Below are 23,027 nucleotides of genomic sequence, written 5' to 3'. Positions count from 1 at the left end.
CAACCACAGGGTGGAGGGTGAGAACAGCAGCTTTTCTCCTGGCACAAGCCATGGAAAGTGGGAAAAATCCTAAAATAGGTCAATCCCTCAGGGAATCTGGACAGACACTTAACAGGACCCATGATTCTCCAGAGCCCTGACTTTCAGGAATACAGATTTAATGGCGTGGGGAGCCTCGCCTTGCATGCGGCATGCCAGGCCCCATGTGAACATATCAAGCACTATGGGCCGGGGCTTCCCTGGCTGTCTGCCTGGGCCATTTGGTACCCATACAGACTGGGAACTCTATGAAGCTCCAGAAGCAGGAAGGTAAAAGGTGAGGGCTGAGGAGAACAGACCAGAGGTGCCCTCGCTGAGGTCAACTGATCGTCTCTGTGATCTGAGTCCCGACTTCATATCCTTTGAGAGTGCCCATCCCTATACCTTGGGGCAGCGTGTGAAGATAGCAAATAGTCATGGGCGTGTGCTGCTACTACCTGGAACTCCAGGGGTTTCACGTCATGGGCAAACGGGTGTGCCCCACAGTACAGATGTGCCTTTTTATTCATTCACAGCTGCTTTGGGGCCTTGGCTGGGTGAGTTTCCCCATGCTGGATTTGAGTCTGAGGTAGTGGCACAGAACCTCCCATTGTGCTGGTCTGCCGACTCAGAGGGGTTTGAGGAGAGCAGATGAAGGTCTGCTCAAGCTCACAGTAGCTTTAACAGCTCTGATCAAGGTATACCAGCACATCACAGTGATGGACCTGGTCCCTTATGAGCTATGCAGATTGACATTTCCATCAGCAGCAAACAGCCCGGGCCAGGAACCACATTCACTCCCCTGCAGGCCTTGCTGGTCCCTGTGCGGCATGTCCAGAGCCCCACCTTCCTCCACGTCAAGGATGGCTCCCTGGTCTGGAAGTTTTCCAAGTGGGCCCCTGACCCACAAGATTTAGGCAGTAAGAGGGTCTGGCTAGTTCATGAGGGCCCATCTAAGGGGGCCCTCCACCACACCTGGCCTTCCTCTGCTGCCCTCCCCTACGGGCAGTTCCCTCCTCCATCTGTATCTCCCTGTGACAAGGGTAGGTCCAGATACATCATGGGCTGGCAATACCTCTGTGCTGGAGCAACAACCAAGGGCTGAGTGGGCAGCTGGCCACCAGTACCCTACTTGCCCTGAGCTGCCTGCCACTATCCCCAGGCCCAGCACAGGAGACTGCCTGGAGCACCGTGGGCAGTGCCTGCCTCTGTAGCTGCTCTGTGGTGCCTGAGTGCCAGGCTGGCCATGCCCAAGACAGACAGGTGGGACCATGAGTCTGTTTGGGGCCAGCATTCCCGCCCCTCCCTTTTGGAAAGGAAGATGGGGAGAAGCCAGGGAGGAGGGTCATGGAGCAGGACTTCAGAAGGCCCCCCTGCCTTTCCTATCAGGAAACACATCCTGTTAGTGTCTGGCTGCTGCGCCGGCAGCTATTTGTTGCAGTTGGCTACGCCCTCCAGCTCACCAAAAACAGCCTCAAAAACAACCATTTCCTCTCTGCTGAGAGACACGGGGAAAATGCACACGCACACGCGCACACACATACACACACACACATACTTCCCTGCAGAAGGCTCTCTGCTTTCCAGGACCAGCCGTTTTGTGTTGGGAGGCACCAGGCAGGGGCTCCGGCAGCACAGAGGCCTCTGAACCCACCCTGTTCCCTGCGGCCCTGCTCAGAGCCTGGCTACTGCACTAGCTTTGCTCTGAGCTGAGCTGGTTTTGAAGAGACCCGGCTGACACTGCGTTCCCCGCCTGCCTCTCCTCTCCAGGTACTCTGTTCTCCTGCATTGGGAAGAAGAGGCTTCCAGCCTCCCTGGGCCTCTGCTTCCCAGGAAGACGGCGCATTCAGGATTCTGGACTCTCGCTGGTGCGCTGCTTCCTTCCCGGGATGGGCCACGCAGTCACCTTCAGATCAGGCCTGTCCCTGCTCCAAGTGCAGGAAGGAGGGTAAGGAGGACCGTGAAGTGGGCTCACCTGCACCTGTTGCACGGGCCTTCTGACCCTCCAAGAATGAACGGTGATGTCCTCTAGCCGCCCCTAGCAGCGTCTTGGTTCTCCCTGGCCACAGCAGCTGACCAGGACTGGGACTTTCTCCACAAGCGGTTGGCACGGGCAGTCGGTGATGACTGTCCAGAAATTGGTGGCCACAGCTGTGCTGGTGGCCCTGGTCTCTCTCATCCTCAACAACACGGCAGCCTTCACACCCAATTGGGTGTATCAGACGCTGGAGGATGGGCGCAAGCGAAGTGTGGGTTTATGGAGGTCCTGCTGGCTGGTGGATAGGGCCCGGGGAGGGCCAAGCCCTGGGACCAGGCCTGGCCAGGTGGATACAAAGGACTGTGAAGCCCTGGGCTGGGGCTCTGAGGCAGCAGGCTTCCAGGAGTCCAGAGGTACCGTCAAATGTAAGTCTGCTCACTTTTCTGTCTCCTTTAGAATGGGGGTGGGGGGCCCTACTAGCCCTGCGTGCATGCAAAGGACACGAGTTTTGTGTTTGCTAACAGGTGAGAGGTGCTCTGCTCTGAGGGGCAGCACTGGCTCTTGGGGAACCAGACAGGCCCCAAGCTCCATGGCCACCCTCCCCTGGTGAGCCACAGGCATATATCAGTCCTGCTCAGTTCAAACCTGCCTCTGCTCCTTCGTGACAGAGTTCTTCTCATGTAGTAGTGGGCTTTTCCCTGCCATTATGCACAACTAAAGAACATATGCATTATCCAAATCAAAAAACATGCATTTATTCCTGGTGGAAAATTCAGATTGTTAATGAGAAAAATAAACAAGAAGCTTAAGAACACATGGCTGAGTTCTGACTTCATTCCACAGTCCTTAGGGTTGTTAAGGTGGTATGCAGCTCACGGGGAGACCCACCAGGACTGACTGTAGGTGGGACTGCCTGCAGAGGCCAGACCTGAAGGGCAGAGCCCTCACTCCCTCTGCCCCATTGCCTCATCCTGGGCGCTGCTTGGTCATGCTGAGCACTGGGTCTAACACTGCTTTGGAAGCTGGGAACTTGACTTTGAAAGTAGGGTCAGGTTTGCATGTACTGTAGGAAAGAGTGCCTAAGTATGAAGACACTTGTCATCTAAACAGTCGTTGTGGTTGACAGGCGAAGGTCTCTCCATGAAGATCCTTTAAACTGCTGAGAGGGTCTAACTTGCAGGTGGGCATCATCCCTTCTGAAGACAAAGCTTGTCTCTAAGAAAACGTGACCCACATGAGGCTGCAGACAGGCCTTTGCCAGATTCCATCAGAGGGTATCTCCAGAGTCCTCAAGCAACACAAATACGTGCTTGGCGTGTAACTATCCTCAACTGCTGTGGGCCTGGAACCCTGACCTGTGAGGGACCCGTGGTGGGGGATGTCATTCCATTTCACAGGCAAAAATAGGGAGGCTGCAGGAGACACAGGCTCAGCTGAGGTCCCTGGATGAAGGCAACCCACTCTGTCCACTTAGAGGCCCTCATCATAGCCTGAGGGTTTCATCTGTCCAGGCTTGGCTCTCTGCCCCTCCTTCCTTTGCAAGCAGAGAGCGAAAACCTTTCTCTAAAAGATCAAAGTACATGAATGATTTCAGACTTTCCTATGAGCTCTCTGAAGTCAGGGGCCTATGGGAAGCCAGGTAAATGCAGATGGACCTGGGTCTCTGTGTGACTTGCTGGTCAAGAATGATTCATCTGGTCTTGGGACTGTCCTGAGGTGCAATGAGAGCCCATGGCCCCGCAGCAGCTCCAGTGTGAGCTCTGCAAGCCTACACCTCTTCCCCTCCCCCAGCCTGGGAGGGGGAGGTTCTAGACCTCAAGGATTCCTACCACAGCTCCCAGTGCTGCCCAGGTGTGCCTCCCGTGTGTCTATCCCCTGTCCCCATGCTAAGGACTGGTCACCTTAGGCCAGGAGGACATACAGAGGTCCTCCTAACCTCTACACAGCCAGCCCTCACCACCCTCCCACCCTGCCATATGCCCTGAGCAACCCCATTCACCTGCCCTTGTTTGCTGTCCCTCCCTGACCACCTGATAAGCTTCTTGACCAACGTTTAAAATATTCTCATGCCATTAGTATGGCATTTGGGGCAGCTACCCATAATGAATCTCTGAGCATCAAGTATTGGTCCAAAACAAGAAAAAGGTCTACAGAAACTTCTCTTGAGTGAGAATGAATTGAGGAAAGTGAGCCAACTTCACACCAGGCCTGTGTGAACATGAACAGGGTGCAGCAAGTTGGCATCCTGGCCCAGGTGGTCTGGAGCTGAGGCTTCCTGCCACCACCTTAAATCAAACCAGTGCTCATTCTCATTAACTCCATGAGAAACCCCAGCCCGCGCTTTGCCCACGACCTAGCTAGGCACAGAGATTCTGAGGAAGGAGCAGAGAGTCCTCGTGTGACGCCCACGGCCTCTGCGTCCACATCCTCCACACCCCATGCAGCTGTTGCTGTCAGATCACCTCGTCCATGGTGGGGCGGTGGGGTGTGGGTGGCAGGGCTGATAGTCAGCTGCACATTCAATCCCGAGCACCCGTCTAGGGGCACCAAAGGGGTGTGACATGCCCCTCGTCACACATCACTGGTTCTACTTTGACCAGAGAGCTAGGCTGTCCTAGAGAGTTCAGACATTGCTGCAGGCAGCCAGGGCAGCAGCCTGGGGACAACAGACAGGCTCCTGCCGGCTCTGTGCCAGAGGTCCTGGCAATGCCCTGTGGCAAACATCTAAGGGAGCCATTACTCAACTCTGGTCAGGGATTTCTGTGCTGCTGGGTGTCCTGAGCATACTGGGCAGGGGCACAGGGGCCAGTCCAGGTCCTCTAGCTGCCCTCATGTCACACTGGGTCCTGTACTTGAGGACGCTCACTGGGCAGGGTGCAGTGATCTTGATTTTTATTACTGATCAGGTGGCTCTTTCCTTCCTATGAGGTTTTGGGGAAACTCAGGGGATCTGAAGTCCACCTCTGGCTCCCAAAGAGACCCCATAACCTAACTCCGGGGGCAGTCCTACTCTGATCCTTGTTTTCTCTGTCAATTTTCATCTTTCCATATTTCATGCATTCTGTCAGGCATCTGATGTTCTTTTTCTGAAGCAAGATGCATCATGAATAAACATTAATTAAATCTTGGGTAGATGACTGGGATCCAGCGCTCCCTCAGGGGAGCCCCTTGCTCTCTGGCTCCAGGAGGGTGGCCTGTGCATTACATGCTGCTGGGCAGATGACATTCATGCCACATTCCACTGGGCTCCTTGAAATCCAGGCACTGCTGCTCAGGCTATGCACACAGGTAGTCTTATAACCTGTAAAATGCCAGGGCAGGGTGGATGCCAGTCAGGACACGTCCCCTCTGAGTGGCCAGTGCAGGGAGTATGGCTCTCAGAGAGAGTGGTGAGCGTGTGAGCGGTCAGCACTTCATCCTTCACACTCTCTCGACAGCTTCAATACCACAGATCCATGGGCACTTGGGTCGAGGCCTGTGTGGTGGCTTGTGAGCTTGGGGATGCCACATGGAGCCACATCCACAGGGCTGTTCATTTACAGCTGCCAGGAAGGGTGAAGCTGAGTCAAGGAGGATGACCAGGTGGGCAGGGACCTGCCAGGGTCCCTGGTGCTCTGCTTCTGTCTCCCAGGAGCCTCAATCATGTGGCCTCACTGCACCAACATGTGTTCCCTGTGGCTGTCCCCTGGTGCTTGTGTCCACCGCAGGCCACTCCTCTGTTTGGCCAGCAGTTGATCCAAGTCTTTCTTTGCCTGCAAGGCTGAGCTTGGGAAACTAGACAGACTTCTCTGGGCCTGGCTGTTAACCTCCATCATGTTTAACACCCTTGCCTTGGGTCAGTTCCACCTTCTAAATTCTACCATCTTTTAGAGAAGCAGAGTCTAATTGCAAAGAAAATCAAATGTGAAGAAGAGCGAGCAGTGTGAACAGCAGCCTCCACAGGAAGACAGCTAGTTTTCCAAAGCAAAGTGGGAAGGAACTGCTCAGGCTCACCCCATCCTTACAGGAGGCCACCCAGCCACTGGCTGCATCTCCAGGTGCCCCACGAACACAGCACAAGCAGTCAGGAAAGTACCAGCAAATTGGCCTAAACCATTGCATTAGCCTGAGCTGACGGCCTAAGCCTTGGGAGAGGTGAGGAAATTTCAGACTCCAGTGATCACCCGGTGCCGCTTAAGCTGAAGCTCAAAGAGTATGGCTGCTGTTCTCCGGGCCCCCAGTGTCTGCTCCTTTCTCCCCGGAATCCTGGACCCACCGCCACACCAGGCCTGGCCCCGCTTGCCCCACTGGGGCTCCCCTAACTTTGTCCAAGCCCTGCCTCCTGTCTCTTGGCACTGTAAAGGGTCAGAGAGGAGTGTCAGGGTTTCTGGTGATGGCAGTTGTTTCTGTGGTTACCCTGAGGACTATAGATTGTGAGCTCAATCACAGGGAAATACAGTCCACCTGAGAAGGGGGCCATGCCGGTGAGAAAAGCGACTAAGAGAGCAGAAAGCGCAGCACTCACCTAGGTCTACACCAACGTCAGGCTAGTCTTGGGAAGGTGAAAGTGTTCACCTGGTGGTGACTCTCATGCATCTAATAGCACACGCTCTCTCTCATGCTCCTTGACCCTTAGTGCTGGGCTCTCCTAGAAGCTGCTCTGAGTTCCCAGCAGCTAGGCCTCTGCTATGGTCCTGCTGCATCCACACTGGCCTCAGAGCCAGCGGGACCATCCCCAGGTTGGAGCAGGCACTGGGAGAAGGCCTAGGATTAGGGAAGGGTGAGATTCTCAAGGCTTTGAATGACAGATGGACAGCAAGAAGGAAGCGGTTAAGACCCCATGGGCAGAAGGAACGCACCTTCCAAGGCAGGAGGTGGCACAACACCTCCATCTGACTTACGTTCCACAGGTGCTACATATGATCGTTGTCAGACACCATCGCAGCCTGACACTGGGTGGGATGGGCCCGGGAGGCTGTCAGCGTTCTCTTAGCTCTGTGGGGCGACCACTTACAGTCTAGAAGAGCCATAGGTAAGGGACCTTCTGCCCCCGCTCCTTGTGTTTGCAGTTCATCCAGTGCTGCTCTGTCCTCCTTTCCCCTCTACTGTGGGTCCCTTGCGCCTTACTCCTGGACTCGGTGTGAGGTGGGGAGTGGAGTACATGAAGCCTGGGGTTGGGCGGCAGAGAGAGATCAGTGAGGTTGTCAGTGCAGAGTGATGAACCCCAGGAGGAGAGAGAGCCCCAGCCCTGAGCTTCCTGCGCTGCGCTGACCACCTGTCTTCTTTCCCTCTTGGCCCCTCGCAGTGCAATTCGACATGATGCGTGCCTGCAACCTGGTTGCCACAGTGGCCCTTGCTGCAGGCCAGCTCACGTTCATCCTGGGGTTGACATGCCTGCCCCTGATGTCGCCTGACTCCCAGTGCTGGGAGGAGGCCATGGCTGCTGCGTTCCAGCTGGCGAGTAAGTACCCCCACTTCCCAGAGGGGCAAACAGAGTGGCAGCACCCTCAGTTTATGTTGATGCTGGAAGGCCTTCTAATATCACATTGACCCCCAGGTCACCCCTCCTGCCCCACCCATTGCTGTGGGCAGAAGCAAAGCGGAAACATGTGCACGGAGGTGAGGAGAGCTGAGGCTCTGAGCAGCGACAGCTTTGGGTCCCTGCAGCTGCAGCCTGAGCCCGTCTCCATTTCGAGATAAAGCGCTAGCATGCGGGTGTTGTGCTCTGTCTCCCAGAGTCCTCAGCAGCTGGTATTTTCTCAGTCCCCCTGCAACCTGCGTGCTGGGCGGCCTGGGTTCATGCCCTCTGGAGAGGGCGCAGCAGCCCAGAGGGGTGAAGCAGCCTGCCCTTGGCACAGGGGCACCTGCCATCTGAGCCTATGCCTGGTGAGGCGAGGCAGCCCCGCTTTTCCACAGAGCAGCCAGCCCCAGGGCCACCAGGGAGTGAGCCTCTCTGGAACAATTTGGAAGCCACCACGGCCCTGGGGGTGGCACCGTGGGGCTGGGCATGAGCACACCCTGTGGTCTTGGAAGGGTGAGAGTCATGGTGTCATTGTAAATGATGAATGGAGTTGCTCTGGGAAGTTCCATGGTGGCCATGGAGGCACCGTGGGGGGCTGCTCTGCTGGTTTCCCTCGTCCTCTGCTCCCTCTTGCGGGCTCAGGGTTAACAATCATGGAAACCTGGGGCAGCTCAGGCTTTCCATTACCTACTGTGGAAAAGTCAGATCAGTGGTCCCATGGGGCAGAGACTGGTGAAGAGGCTAGGACATGGGGGTGCTAGTAGCTGGCGTGCTTGGTAGCAGCATGTCCCAATGTTGAAGGTACATTTCCAACAAACCCAGAAGAAGAAACGACAGGAAGTCTGAAGTGAATCACTCTAGGAATAATGGATCCCGGCTCTTATCCTTCTGGAGAAACACAATTTCCAGAACGAGGATGACAGACTAGCAGGTGTTTGTATGCTGGAAAGATCCTGGGTGGGAATCAGAAAGGTCCTCCCGTGCCCTGTTAATGGAAGGTCGTGTGGTCCTGGGCCAGTCACTTCTCCACAGGCCAGATGCAGGGATTAGCAGCTGAGGGCTGACCAGAGGAGAACACAAGGTTTGGTGTGAAGGGGACTGGTTTGCATCTTGCCTCCATCCCTTATTATTCATGTGACCCAATCTGCAAAGCAGGGATGAAGTCTGCCCACCCTGCCATTGGACTGAGTTTGAGAATTAATCAGGCAGGTGAAATGTGATCTCTGATCACTTCTGCCGCCACCCCGCCTCCATGACTGTGGGTAAAAACCCAGACATTCCAAGTGATTTAGGAAAAGTACACATTTGCCCTCTGCCAACCTTAGGGCTGTAAAACAGAACTGATTTCCTTGCCTCATTGAAACAATATGTCTCCAATTACGTGGGGTTATCTGAAATTCATCCCTTCAAGAAGGAAGTGGAAGATTTCAAAACGTGACTGGAAAAGCTAGATTAAAAACAGATATTTTAGTGGCATTGAGGAAACGAAAGTAACATTTCCTGATTTGAAAATAACTCCTAGCAGGATAATCAAATCAGTCATTACATTTTTCAAGAAATTCCTTTGAGCCCTGACTGGTGTGGCTTAATGGATTAGTGTTGATCTGCAAACCAAAAGATCGCTGGTTCAATTTCCAGTCAGGGCACATGCCTGGGTTATGGGCCAGATCCCCAGCTGGGGGCGTGTGAGAGGCAACTGATCAATGTTTCTCTCTCATATCGATCTTTTGCTCCCTCTCTTTCTCCCTCCCTTCATCTCTCTCTAAAAATAAATAAATACAATCTTAAAAAAAAAAAAAAAAGGAAATTCCTTTGAAATACTTATTTAGAATTATTAGAAGAAATATTGTGGGTTTGGTGTGAAACTGACGTCTTACTTCCTACAAACTCTTATTTTAGAACAAGATACTGTTGTTTACAAATAACATATTTTAAAAACTCAAAAGGGGCGGTGAGCCTCATGAACTAAAATCAAGTTGTCTGGCAGCAACCCTGACAAGGGGGTGGGCTGCCAAAGGTCTTCTGGGAGCCTGTCTTGGCGAGGTGGGGCAGAGGGTACTGTGCTCCTCCTCTCCTAAGTATTTCCAGGCTAGCACAATCTCTGGAAAGGTTGGACCATGCTCTGTTAAAAAAAAGTCAAACAGGCAGAGGCCAATGGAAAAAGCCAGAAGCACTGAGGCGCAGCCCACAGAATTTCAGATGGTTCCTTTTGCCTCCACAGGCCGCCTCTCCCCTTGGTGTCGGACCATTACTCCCAATAGGTCTGTTTTGCCCAAAAAGGAAATGCATTTGGCCCTGTTTAGACTCGTTTCATTGACAAACAGTACAGAATGCAGCTATGTGCCTTTCTTCTATCATGTTGCTAATTTTAGAGTTAGGTTTTTTCCTGTGCTCTGGTCCGTTTTAAACAGTCAGGGAGAGACTGAAGGGCGCCAGGATATCCTGTCCCAGGAGGGGGAAATGCCTGCTAGTACCTGTTACGCAAGCCAACCTTGAGTCCCTAGTGCCTGGGCCAGAGGGTGGGCAGGGAGAGAAAATGAGGAAGGGACAAGCACATGGCATAAACTGGGGGCCAGGAAAAGCAAGAACCAGCCAAAGACAGCAACAGGCTGATAGGAGGGTGCCCTGGCACTCCAGCCTGAAATGGGTATCTGCCCGCTTGCTCATTCATTCTACACTAGTTTCTGAGCACAATCCTGGGTCTGTGGAAGGACAGTCTCTGCTCCTCAGAGCTGCAGCTTCAAAGCACCCTGTCACAGTGATACTGGGGGACTCTACAAAATAGCCATTTTCATAGGTCAAAAACCTATGTCGTCGTCGTCGGCAGCCGTCCGTCTCGAGAGACGATGGTGTAGCTTCTTAAGAGTCTATCTGCACCGCCGAGAATGGCTGTGCAGTCCGACTCGGGAGTGACACGGTATCTGTCTCCTCCCGTGTTGAATCGACATCTTGCGATGACGCTGAAGCTACAGAGCCTGGGCAGGGTGATATGGAGGGTCTGCTGTTGCCCATGCAGCAGACCCCCCCTCTCTTCGCAGCTGAAGGGTCCAAGGGAAAGACGGAGTCAATACAGCTTGGCTTCAGGTGCGCCGCAGGAGTTGCCGGTGTTGACTACAACGTCAAACCGCCTTAGGGACTCCGGCTCCGGATTTTCTGTCGGGGTTTACTCCCTTAGCCTTTCCCCTGAAGAGGTATGCCGCAAGGCAGCGGAGGTTTTTTGGAGTCAGAGTTTTCCTTCTCTGATGTACCCTGACTGGAAGATCGAACCAGCGACACTTAGCTTGCAGGCCGACGCTCAATCCACTGAGCTAAACCAGCCAGGGCATGACTGTCAGTCATATCACCTGGTTTGCTCTATCATGTTCAGGCCAACACACACAAGTTTTCAATTTCTTTGAAGAATTTTCTAAGTGTAATTTTAAAAAATCTTCACCCAATGATATGTTCACTGGTGAGAGAGAGAGAGAGAGAGAGTGAGAGAGAGATAGAAACATTGATCAGCTGCCTCCCGTATGTGCCCTGACCGGGGATCGAACCCGCAACCTGGGTATGTACCCTGACCAGGAATAGAACCGGCAACCTTTTGGTGCACGGGATGATGCTCAACAAACTGAGCCACCTACCTGGACAGGGCCAAAGTGTAATTTTAATTTACCTTGAAGGTGAAAAGAATTTCTTTCTGTCCCTTATCCACCCCACCCCATAAGCTGAATATGCTGTGAAAACCCTGCATTTTCCCTGTTGTGAAAGCACTCTGCGTGTTAGAGACACGAGCCTGAGGTACCCAAATTCATTGCCTGTGCCCTGCTGGCAGTCTACAAAGGCCCTTGGCAGGCAGGATGCCACACAGTGACCAATGAGATGGGGGTAGTCACCATGGAGCAGCTTTGCACTGTCTCCTTCCCCACCTTGGCTCTTTTCTGTTGTAGCCAGCTGTCAGGCTTTCCTCTCTTTTTTCCTCCCTGCAGCCCCTTAAGGCCCATTACGCAATCAGTCAGTAACCCAACTTTGAGCGCTGAAGCCCTCTCTGGAGGGCTCAGAGCAGCTAGGCTGTGGCTACATGCCTCCCATGTTCTAATGATGGTAGGGGATCAAGGAGGGTTTGTAAGGGAGACCTGCAGTGTGAGGGTCGACAGGCCATCTCAGTCCCAGTCAGCAGCTGCGATGCATGGGCCTTGCTTTGCTAGCGTTTCCTTCCCATGGCCTCACACACGTGAGCTTCAATCTGCTCAGTCTACAGCCTTGACTTTACTGGTCCCTCCTCTCACTACTTCTCCTCTGTTTCTTCATTCATGTCTGTGGTCTCACTGATGTGTGCAAAGGCACAGCCAGAGCAGGAAAAGCAGTGCTGAGTGGGGCTGGGGGTCGGGGGTCAAGAGAAGCGACCCATGAAAGGCTAAAGTTCTTTCCCAACCTCTGACAACTGCAGACGCCGATGACTCATGTGAGACACTTGGAACAGAGGAGAAAGCCAGGGTGAGCTTTGCAGGCAGCTCAGCTTGGTGAGCACCTCAGGGTTCCTGAGAACAGCTGAGCTTTCCCATGGGTGTCTGGGTGAGTGTGGGCTCTGGAGCAGGCTGCCTGGCTCTGGATGAGTCACTTCATCCCTGTGCTCTTTGGAAAGCATGGAAAGCTATCCAGGCCTGCAGACCCATCTCGGGCATGCTTGCTGCTACCGTCATTCTGGCTTCCCACTACAGTCCTACTGGTCAACCTGACACTGAGACGTTATCAGTACCCAGACACATCCTCTGTGCTCTTTGTCAGGTCTTAGGGCTCTCCACCTGCGCTCCCTGTGAGTGCCAGAGCCCGGCCAGGTGCCCCCTTGGCCCACTCCATGGGCACACTATCCTCCTGGGCAGAATGTGGTGGTGTGTGTGGGGATATTGAATTTTCTAAGTATGATCCTCCTGCAGCCCCCTAGGTGCTCCCAGTGGCCCCTGGGCCCTCACTGTTGGCTATGCAGGACTGACATTTTTAGGGGGAATGGATGATTGAGGAGTTAGTTATTCAGGGCTCTGTAATTGGGTCAAGTGGCATCTTTGAAGGGTAACTCCTTGGCTACCGCTGAGCCTCTCGGGCAGTGCGCTATCGGAGTCCAGCTGGAGAACCCTGTTGCTGCACATTCTTGATCTGGCTGGTGACAGAGCTGGTGTCCCTCACAACTCACTGTCCCCTGTTGGTGCATGCTGGTGCACTCCCTGGGGTAGAGAACCTCTGCACCATGCTACTGAGGACCCTGGGCTAGCAGGCTCTCCCCCTTGTCCTGGGAGCCAATATCTCACCTAATGACAAGATGGGCTCATGCAATGGGAGGACCCGAAGACCAGGCTCCTCATCTGCTCCCTCCCCTAGGCCTTCCTCTCTCATCCCTACTGCTCCTAAAAGTCTGTATACATGCCACCTGGTGTCCTCTTTGGAAAATGTTGATATATAAGTGAAAAAATTCTCTAGTACTGCATCAAGGACCCTAGAAATGGTGTCCCAGGCTTCACCCATACATACCTGTGACACCCAGGGACATTATGATAAAAAACAGCCCCCTCTGCAATGTTCCAACGTGGGGCTTTTAGCCCAAGCAGTCTGCCTCCCTTTAAACAGTGGCTACAGGTCTACTAGCCACAAATTTATCACAATGTATTTCTTCTGAAACATGTGGCTCTTGCTCTCAGGCAGCCATAGATTTCTTATGCTAATATTTGATATTATTCCTAGTTTATGATTTATCAACTCCTATCCTAAGTAATCCTCACCCTCCATCTCTGCAGAAGTTTTTGTCTAGGCTCCTCGTCAATCATGTGAGTGGCCCTGGACCTTTCTCAAACTACTAGTTTTTCTCAAAGTATAATAACCACAACGAAATGATGCAGTTAAAGTACAAAGGTACAGACAACCATTTTTGCAGAAGTCGGCTGTTCTGTTTTGTTCTGAACTGCCTTCATAATGGTCTTGGGCTCTCCTGGGGACATTCTTCGGCAATTCCTCATCTGCTTCATGGAGCTGCCCAGCAGGCCCAAGCCCTCGTGCTTTTCTCCTGAAGAAGGGAACCTGCGCTTATCTATTTCTGGCCACTCACACCCCAATCTCCAAAGCCTGGCACTTCAGGGAGTTCAGTGTCATCTGCAAACTGAGCACACAGGCTCTGCAGCTGATGGACACCAGTCCTCACCATGACGACCTCTGGCACCAGGCTATGGTCTGTATTCTTTCTCTAGCCTCAGCCAATCTTCTCCTGGAGACACCGGGCCTCTCAAGTTTAAGCAGGATGACTAAGAATGGCGTTTACTGTGGAACCTGGTCAAAAGCTACTTTAAAAGCCTCACATGGCTTCATGTCTGCTGGCTTCCTCTTTCCATTTCTGGAAATTGTTAGTTTTTCTTATGATGGCAAAACGTATAAACATACAAAGGGTTTTATTAGTTCTCAAAGGTCAGTCAAGGTGATACATGATAATTATCTTGGCACCTCAGGAGCTGATGGGGATTCTGCTGTGTTTTAGACTCAGGGATCTTCTCATAGGACTATACAAGGTTTTTTTTTTTTTTTTTTCTTTTGTTTTTTACAACAAACTGGTATGTTGCTTGGTCTAGATCATTTCCTTTTCTGTCTTCTGTACCTACATTCCAAGCCCCAGCCTATAGCCCAACCGCACCTCTCATTTCTTCCTTCTCTATTCTCTCCAGGCTGCTCAGAGAGCTGGTTGGTCAGGCAGCACTTTGGAGCATCGGTTCCCATGGAAGTGTGTGATCATATGAATCGTACCATCTTGAGTCTTTCCTTTTTCCAGAATCCCTCCCTCTTGGCAGAAACATTTGATCACCAGTGTTTTTCTGCTCAGTGTTGGAAGATTCCAACCACAGCTGTGCCTTGAGTGGATCCATTAACTAACTAGTTTGCTCTGTAAATATTCTCTCTAGAAGCCATCACACCAGATCTAAGTCACAGGTGCCTGCTTTGTCAGTTCAGCTGCCGTGCATGCTGAGGCAGGTGTGCTGGGTGAAGAGCTCAGAGGTCAGTCCCACGGGTTTCCACTTATGCCACCTGTGTGTGCTGACAGTCATTCAAAAGGAAGGCCCTGTGACAGACACCGACACCCTAGGAAGCCGGCAGGAAGGAAGAGAAAGGAAAGGGCGCTCTGCAGGCTGAGCTGTGAATCACACTGCCCACTGTGAGGCCAGCTCACAGGAAGGGGCTGCTGGCTTTGGAAACATAAATTCATGAGGATGGAACCAACTCCATGTGCAGAATTTGGTGTGTTTGCTAAAACTCTCCCCTTAGATTTGTTTCTGGACAAACATTAACATCACTGAAAAGTCTTGGGAGAAGTCTTCCAGGGACAATGCTGAGGAGAGAGGGGGTCTCCACATCAGGCTGTGACAGAAATGGAAAACATGAGGTTGAGACCAGTGCACTTCCATACCTAGTTCCTCAGCACCACAGCTCTCCCTCAGCCAGAGCTATGGAAGTATTTGATTTCAGAAGAATGTCTGCACTTGGCGATAACCCGGCATCAGGGTTGAGGCTGGAGGTGCAGTGAGGCAGTGAGCCTTTCCGTGTCCCTGTGGCTTTTTACTGCTGACAGTGGCAGCCATGGAAGATCCCCATGTTGCCCGTGTCTGCTCAGTGCCTATAGCCCCTGTTGACCCAGGGCAGGGTTGGACAGTTATCAACCACTGGAGCCGCAGACACTCTCCAGCGGCTATGCTCAGACGAGGCAGTGTGCAAGCATCACCACACCAGCCGTTCTTGAATTACCTGCAGCCCCCGTGTGGCTCAGGTTCTCCCCGCAGTACAGCGCCTGTGCCCACTGTTTCAAAAAGAGGGTTTTTCCTAAATGTATTTTTTTAATGTTAGGGAACCCCTTCTCTGACTATATGTTGAACTAAAATAAAGCAAAAGCCAATACTGATCTTTACACAGAATAAGTCGTATAAATGTAAGTTTTGTTAACCTTTTTCACACTAGGGTACAGAACTAGGCTCTTCTTTTCTACTTCTCCCAGGGGGAAAAGCCAATTAAGGTGCAGCCCCTGAATTATGCCAGCTGTGCTGGAAACAGCCCAGGGCTGCTCACCGCTGGATTTTCAAGAAAAATGATGAAACAGGAGGATGCATGGCTTGTTCATTTTCACTTTGCAAAAACACCACCTGTCAGGCTCTGAACTGATCCTGCCCTGCCATCTTTATCACTTTCTCGCTTGTGTTTTCAGGATGAGGTGGCTATGCCCAGGGTCTCTGTGTCCATGGGAATTTATACTTCTTGAATTACCTGCAGTCTGATTGTTCTTTCATCTTGTAATGGAAAAAACTGACATATTCTGAAATCTGAGTTTGTGTACCTTGTAGGCAATATAGCTAAACACAGGAAGTAATAAACAGATTCCAATGGTTAAAAAAATCACAGCCTACCCTATTTTTAAAAACCTACGATAATGATCTTAAGAAAATAAGTAGCTCTGAGAGATGCTGGGAAACGCGAGTGTGGGCACAGGACAGCATTCGAGTCTTGCCACTCAGTGCTGGGACGGTGCCTTGGCACAGCTTGGGGGTTGGAAGCCAGAGGCTGCTCTGCCCACACAGTCTGTGGAGTGTCCATGAGTTAATATTTTCACTGTTTGGAGTTCGGAGTGCTCTGTCCACATGCTGGGCTCGTGATGTCCCAGGTGTAGCCTAATGCTGCTCTCTGGAAGGGTTTGCCCAGTCACCATAGCTGCTCTCAGGCAGAACGCTGTCCCCTCATCCCATACCATGTGTCCTAAATGCCTCCTGTACACAGTGGACCATGTTGGAGTGATTAATTTCATCTTTATCTCCTCAAGAAGAATGGCAGTTCCCCAAAGACAAAACAACTGAGCCTTAGCAATCCCGCCCGCCTGCCCTGAGCACACTTGAGCAGAATCTCAGTAGGTCTGCTGGACATATTGTACCTCAGCTAATGCAAGGCACCAGCACAGCAGACCTGGCTCCATGCTGAGTGCCATCTACTTGATCAGGGCAAACAGCATCTTGTCCCTGACAGGTTTTGGTCATGAAGAAGTTTAGAAGAGCTTCCAGTCAAGATGACAAGATGACAAAGTAGGTTACAATTTTGTTTCCTTAATAATAAATAAATGTAGCATAACAACAGAGAAAAAAAAGCTTAGCTGACTTGACTGGGAAGCTGTAACACATCATGTCTCCTTTCCCAGTGACCACACTACATTCTACTTTGCATTATGGATCTATTTGGATTTGTCTCAGACGAGGTGACTCTCTGAGAGGCTGAGATCAATACGTGGACCGAACTCCAGCCACAGGGACAACTGTTGGAGCAGGCACCATGCTGTGAGCCTAAGGAGGCTGACCCATGATTCAACCTCTGAGCCCGGAGAGTATCAGGGACAGGACAGAAGGCAGCCCTTCTCCCCAGGGCTGATGAAGTTCAGAGACAGACTGGAAGGAGTGGAACTTAGCATCTCAGAGGCATGAAGAGGCACCAGTGTGGCCGCTGCATGACAGCAACAGGGCAGCCACAGAGAGGGGTTTGAGGTGGGGCCAGGCCAGGCTGAGAGGCATCCTGGGGCAGTGGGTGCCACAGGGCGTCTGTGTGGGAGGCACATGATGTGTGTCTTACAGAGCTGACTGTGCAGCTGGAGGAAAAGCGTGTCAAAGGCATTAACATCCACTACAAAACTAACCGACACAGCCGTGGGAAGGTGAAAAGTAGGGGCCTATCGCCAGGGTCACAATGGACTGCAGGAAATGCTTGTTAATTGAAGAACCTAAAATTAGGTGCACTTATGAAATATTCTAAATGTTTTATTATGAATAGTTACGCAAAGGAGTCAATGAATCATGCATGTCTTGCTAAAGACAGATGGGGTGAACACTGAGAAGCCCCTGGGTGCCCTTCCTGTCACGCCCCCTCTTCCTCTGGAGGTAACCGCTATCCTGTACTTTTGTAAGCCACTCCCTCATTTTTAATATTTTTATTCCCTCTCCAAGTTGTCCTACAAAAGTGGCCTGACGGCTGAGCCTGTATGAACCATGCACAGAGGATCACATGTAACAAGGTTGTGTCCCTGTGACTTTCTCTCAGGCACCACTATCTCTGCGGCTCGCCCTGGCACCTGCCAGCTCTGTACCTGCCCCTTTCCCAGCTAACTGTAGCTCATCGTCTCCTGTGGACATGAGTTTCAGACACTGCTGATTTGGAGCACAGTTGTTTCCTGTGATGAGCAGGAGTTTCGGTCAGGTGTAATCCTAGGAATGGAACTGTGGATCCTAGGGCCACACCGTGCTATCTTGAGCTCCAACTCAGTGAGGGCGGGTTCCCTCTGCCTCAACCTGGGCTGACACTTGCTGTTTCCTCCCTTTCTCATTCTGCCAGCCTGGTGAATGAGTGTACTTCAGTTCTTTCCAGTTTACGGTCACCTCTTTCAATCCAATTCTCATCATTCCCAAGTCTCCACTGAAATGTCTTGCAACAAAATTCAAGGTCCTCTCTCTTTATTCATCACTGGTGTAAACCAACCTCAAGACCAATAACTGAACTGTGAGAGACGGTTGCCCTGGAGGCTGCAGGGAGGTTCAATTTTTTTACACTGTCCTCTTTTGACAAATGATGCTTTAGAATTGCAGCTAAAGCCACATAACAGATTTTTAAAAATGTTCTTCTAACACGCACAAACCAAAAGGAAGCTTAGTTTAAAGAGAGAGAAAACAGGTATCAACCACAGCAGAGGGTAAGCCTCTGTATCCCTCAGGGTGGGTGGCTGATGCGGTACTGCCCAGCCTGCGGGCTCCACTGGCTTGCTGTGAGTTCCCTTCGGCCAGGGCCTTGCTCCTTGCATCTCAGACATAAGCTGGCATATTAACTTCCTCTTCCAAAGCTCCCGTCCTGCTCCTTCCTTTTTAGTCTTATTGAAACCAGACATAACATGCTCCCTTGGGTGACAAAAAAATTCGCACAAAGTGAAAATGAAGAGGACGCAAAGTATTTTCACTCTCATTACACACAAAAAGGCTGGAGTCCCTTTCCTCACTAATGCAAAACTCCGTGCCATAAAATCACGAGCGAGGATGTTCCTACCCTTCCCTGGGAGAAATGACAGAAGTTTCTTTTTGTCAGTGTGCATGACAAACAGAATTAGTTATTTTTAACAAAAAGGAAGTATCCAGAAGCTTTCCATGTATAAAAAGCTCCACAAAGTACCGGAGACAATTAAAATAGAGATTAGTCACTGTCACCATTGTTTAGGACACAGCCGAGCTGGGTGAATGTTTAATTCTTACCTTCTAGTAGGTACAGTGGTGATGAGACCACGAAGCTTTTGTTTTTAGAAAACTCAAGCCTGTTCTCCCCACCCTGCCCCAGCACTGACTTACAACATAGTAGAACCATTAGTTGGCACCACTGCTGCTCTTGGCCCTGGGGCCACACTGGTTGTGCATGATGTGGTTTTCTGAGGAAAGCAGGGGAGGCTGTGGGATTGGAGGGAACAGCATGAACAGATTTGCGGATATCACAGTGAAGGGCAGGCAGGGGGACAGCAGCAGCAGCAGCTCGGCCAGGCCAGAGCACAGGACAGGGAATGTGGATGAGCCTGAAAGGGGCCAGAGTCCCACCTGGACCATTCTGGGTTATGAGAGCCTACGTATTCATCAGGCATTTTTGGTTCTAAGAAACAGACTCACTCAGGTCATGACATCAGAGGGTGGAGTGCTGGTGGAGAAGATCAGGCTTCCTAGGACGCCTAGGCCTCTGCTTCTGCCCACTCTCCTCATTCTTGTTAGCCATGGCTCTGCGTGACCTACAGCCTCCTTCCAGTTTCCTCGGCTCATACGGACCCTTCCCAGCTGAGGGGTGTGATGACCTCAGGGGACAAAGAGTGGGCAGGGCCACGTGGACGATTTTCCTCAACTGCAGAACAGTGGTGGCCGCTCCTCCATCCCAGTGGTGGGGCTTTCTGGCCTGGATTCAAACTTGAATTCCCTTACACATCAGTACCTGCTATCCTAGTCAACAGATCCTGGGTGCAAAATCCTGGCTTTCCTCTTATTAAAACTAATGAAATTAAGTCTTTGAATGCTCCTTAAAGGTAAAACTATTAAAGTAATGATGCTGTGGTGTTGGCTATGAACTGAATGTGAAGAAGTCTGTGAAAACTGCCATCAGTGCAAGACTGGTCCCAGTCTTTGCATGGCTCCCTCCCCTTCTCTGCGTCAGAGTTTAGAGAGAGAAAGAAGAGTATGGAGGGAAAATAAGCAGGAGACAGGGGGACATAGGGGTGAGAGGGAAATTCTAGGACCAGATGCATCTATTCGGAAGTGACAGGTAAAACCAAACATGCCAGCAAAAGCCTCAAACAGGTCTTCAATCTCGGCTTCTCCCCCTCCTTAAGCGTGTAGGCTCTCGGTTACCTTGAGCTTTGAAAATAAAAGAAATCTCTATTTCCTTTAGAAGCAAATGCTAAGAATAAAAAAACTCTTAAGAACAGGAATTTGAACCAAGTTAAACACCAACCAGAAATAAGGAAATTTCTGTGTTCGCTTTCACTTTGAACAAGTCGGTGTTTATAAGAGTCACAGAGGACCTTACACAAAGTTACCGCTGGGTTTGTTTGGGGTGAGGGAAAGCAGGTGTCAGTGTCACCTGTACAGGAAGGCTGACTAAGGAAGCAGCAGCCCGACACTTGGAGGATCCCAGGAAGAGCACATGGGACTAGACTGCTTTCTTATGAAGCCTCCAGAAATGAGCCTGGGCCAGGATTTGGCAGTTGCGCACGGCATCCCCACCCCAACTACCAGGCTCAAAGGTTATAACAACCCACAAAGGCCTAATACAGAGCAGCTCAACACTGGAACGCTGGTACCATGAATCAGGCTCATCACCAACCCCGGGGGGCACAGAGGGCTGGGGAAGAAGCAAAGCTGTGGTGCTGCTAGACTCCCTATCGGGGTTCCACAGGTCCTCTCCTGGCTCTGAGTAAGGCTTTCTCTATACTTGTCTTTCAATTACAGGTTTTGTCCTGGTCATTGGGCTGGTGACGTTCTATAGAATCGGCCCGTACACCAGCCTGTCCTGGTCTTGCTACCTGAACATTGGCGCCTGCCTCCTGGCCACCCTGGCAGCCGCCATGCTCATTTGGAATATTCTTCACAGGAGAGAGGACTGCATGGCGCCCCGAGTGATTGTCATCAGCCGCTCCTTGACGGCTCGGTTTCGCCGTGGGCTAGACAACGACTATGTAGAGTCACCATGCTGAGGGTCACCAGGGTAGGGCCCTGCTTGGGACTTCATCCACTGTAATGGAACAGTCTAGAATCCAAGGGACTGCCTGTGTGGAGGCGGTTGACTCATATGGTTTCTTATATATGCATATGTACGATACACAGGTATGTTTACTATGTTTATAGAAATATATTATTGATCATATATCATCTGTGCCAGCCTCCTGACACACTCACAACCTGCCTTCACGCTCACGTACATTGCAAGAAGGAGACCGCACCCAAGATGCACCTGAGGAGCGGCAGTCGCCCTGCTTGTCAGGGGTTAATTTATTCTGTGTCTGCTGAGAGGGACACCTGCGGCCCAGTTCTTTGTTAAAGCAGAACATCCAGGAGATTTTCTGGAAATGGTCCTGATCCTCCTCAAGTGGCTCAGAATTTATAATCAGATGGTTATGGCTTTATGACAGGATGGAGTTAGTAATGTCTGTTTGTGCCTGATTATTTTTCTAAATTAAAATAAAATGTAAACCTCTTACCACTGTCTAAAACATGTGTTGTGTCTCCCTACACTGTCACATGGTAAAAAGAATTTGGTCTGTTTTATTTTATTTTTGTGGGCTATCGGTAAGGGAAGGGTTGAGACATTTTAAAAGATCTGGTGGGAGCGCAGTTTCTCATGTCCTCATTCACTTTCTGATGAATTAAGAGGGGGAAAGATCTATTTGTTTAAAGAAATTCAGAGATAGGTTTACTTTTTTCCCCTATAAAATCTTTAGCCCATCTTCAGCCAAGTGCTCAGGAGGCCACATTTTCATAATGCTACACCGATTCCAAACTGCCCAGTTCCTAAACCTGTGAGAGGCGAATAGGCCATAATTCCCCAGGCTGAACAGAAAACATTTAAAAATTGGTCCACTTCCCCGAAGACCTGGGACCAGGACTGCCTGATGACATCTATAAGGACAGTCTTCCAATAGCTGCACTGCTTGAATTCATGCCACCTGGAACTGGAATCACTGTTGCCATCCTCTGGCCCAGGAAACCAATACTGGGCATTGGTGGGTACTATGCAAAGCCTAGCACTAAGCTGATTCTCCCCACCCCCAAGAAACTTTTAGCTTTGTTGCTTTTAACCTTCCAAAAAAGTGAGGTGACCAGTCTGGAATTCGAAGCCTACATACCCCAGGATAGTCAGAACAAATGGTAGACTGGGGTTAAAAACATAAAGCAATTGAGAATGATTTAAAAGCATTTTGGCCTGATGATCTATAATAAGGTCAGCAGGCAGTGTAGAAACAGCCAGATTCCTATCCCACAAGCAGTACGTTCATGGTGACATTAAAGTTTGAGCTTCCTTCCTAAAGTGGATATTTTCCCCCAAATCATATGCTAAAAATAATTGGTTTTTTTTTTTAAAGAATAATGAATATTTAAGATGTATAATTTTAATAATATTATGTATATGACTATATAAATGTTTATTAAAGTTTTAAAGTTGGCCATGTGGTTCATTATGGTCTGTGACTGTCCCTATATTAAATAAAAAGTGATCAGGGAAAGGCTAGGCTCTGCAATTCAGTCATGCTAGTTCACATCCCAGACTAACAGTCCTCTTATCTACGTGGCCAATGTTGAAAGGCCCTCCCAACTGAACAACGTTTGACCTGTTTTAGAAATGAGACAAGGGAGCAGGGTCACACGCTAGTCTGAAATGTGCTTCCGTGAAACAGAAACCATCGCTACAAATAAAGTGGTCTTGTTCCAGGCAACTTAATTTTCCCATCTTTCTCTTCCCATTTTAGTTTCATTCTTTAATAATTTTTCTATCCTTTTGAGATCAAAATCTGTCAACTGCTCCTGGGAAGAATTGCTGAATTCTCTCAGAATCAAAGAGGAAGCTGCTTTTTGACAGCCTTTGATTGAAAACTTCTTTTATAGCAATTTTAATTGCATTTTCACTGTACTGTTTTGAATTTTTATTATCAAACCCTTTTTTGTTTAGTAGCAATTATTCCCAGAGGGACAGGCAACCACAGAACTTTCGACTAAGAAGTGTCCAGAACACTATAAAAATGAATCAAAACAACTAAATAACAGCCCAAGAAGCTCCAAACACAACAGAAGCCAAGAGCCAGGTTCTCCTCTCTCCACACCCAGCTGTGCCTGTGCTCAAACTCACTGCCCTGCAGCGCAATGTGCCAGGCATATCCTGGCGTCTGTATGAGCAGCAGCATTTCACTGAGTAAAAAGACCATGCAATACAATACGACAGAGTCACAGAAGAGTTAGTAATTCTTAGAATCACATTTAGAAGGGG

General features: G+C 50.5%; 2 protein-coding genes across 2 annotated transcripts in view; one reads left to right on the top strand and one right to left on the bottom strand.

Annotated features, from left to right (window-relative positions):
• Positions 1-23,027, bottom strand: part of IFT140 (intraflagellar transport 140) — a 106,108-nt gene that overhangs the window by 23,554 nt on the left and 59,527 nt on the right. The gene's annotated exons all lie outside the window — the stretch shown is intronic.
• TMEM204 (transmembrane protein 204) lies at positions 1,484-21,067 on the top strand. The gene is made up of 3 exons (XM_090277305.1): positions 1,484-2,421; positions 7,281-7,436; positions 20,498-21,067. Exons 1-3 carry the CDS (start codon positions 2,142-2,144, stop codon positions 20,740-20,742), a joined length of 681 nt encoding a protein of 226 aa, XP_090133431.1. The 5' UTR covers positions 1,484-2,141; the 3' UTR covers positions 20,743-21,067.

The sequence above is a fragment of the Furipterus horrens genome, unplaced genomic scaffold (assembly GCF_987537825.1).
Source record: "Furipterus horrens unplaced genomic scaffold, mFurHor1.1.pri manual_scaffold_5, whole genome shotgun sequence".
Taxonomy (NCBI): Eukaryota; Metazoa; Chordata; class Mammalia; order Chiroptera; family Furipteridae; genus Furipterus; species Furipterus horrens.
Note: the sequence above shows the minus strand (reverse complement) of the source record. Positions and strands in the feature narration are given on the sequence as shown.

What these genes read in the sequence shown, in the direction of transcription:
- TMEM204 (XM_090277305.1), top strand. Translation starts at nt 2,142, where the DNA reads ATGACTGTCCAGAAATTGGTGGCCACAGCTGTGCTGGTGGCCCTGGTC. An exon ending in GTCCAGAGGTACCGTCAAAT is followed by an intron (nt 2,422 to 7,280) that starts GTAAGTCTGCTC and finishes GGCCCCTCGCAG; the next exon opens with TGCAATTCGACATGATGCGT. An exon ending in TGCTGCGTTCCAGCTGGCGA is followed by an intron (nt 7,437 to 20,497) that starts GTAAGTACCCCC and finishes TTTCAATTACAG; the next exon opens with GTTTTGTCCTGGTCATTGGG.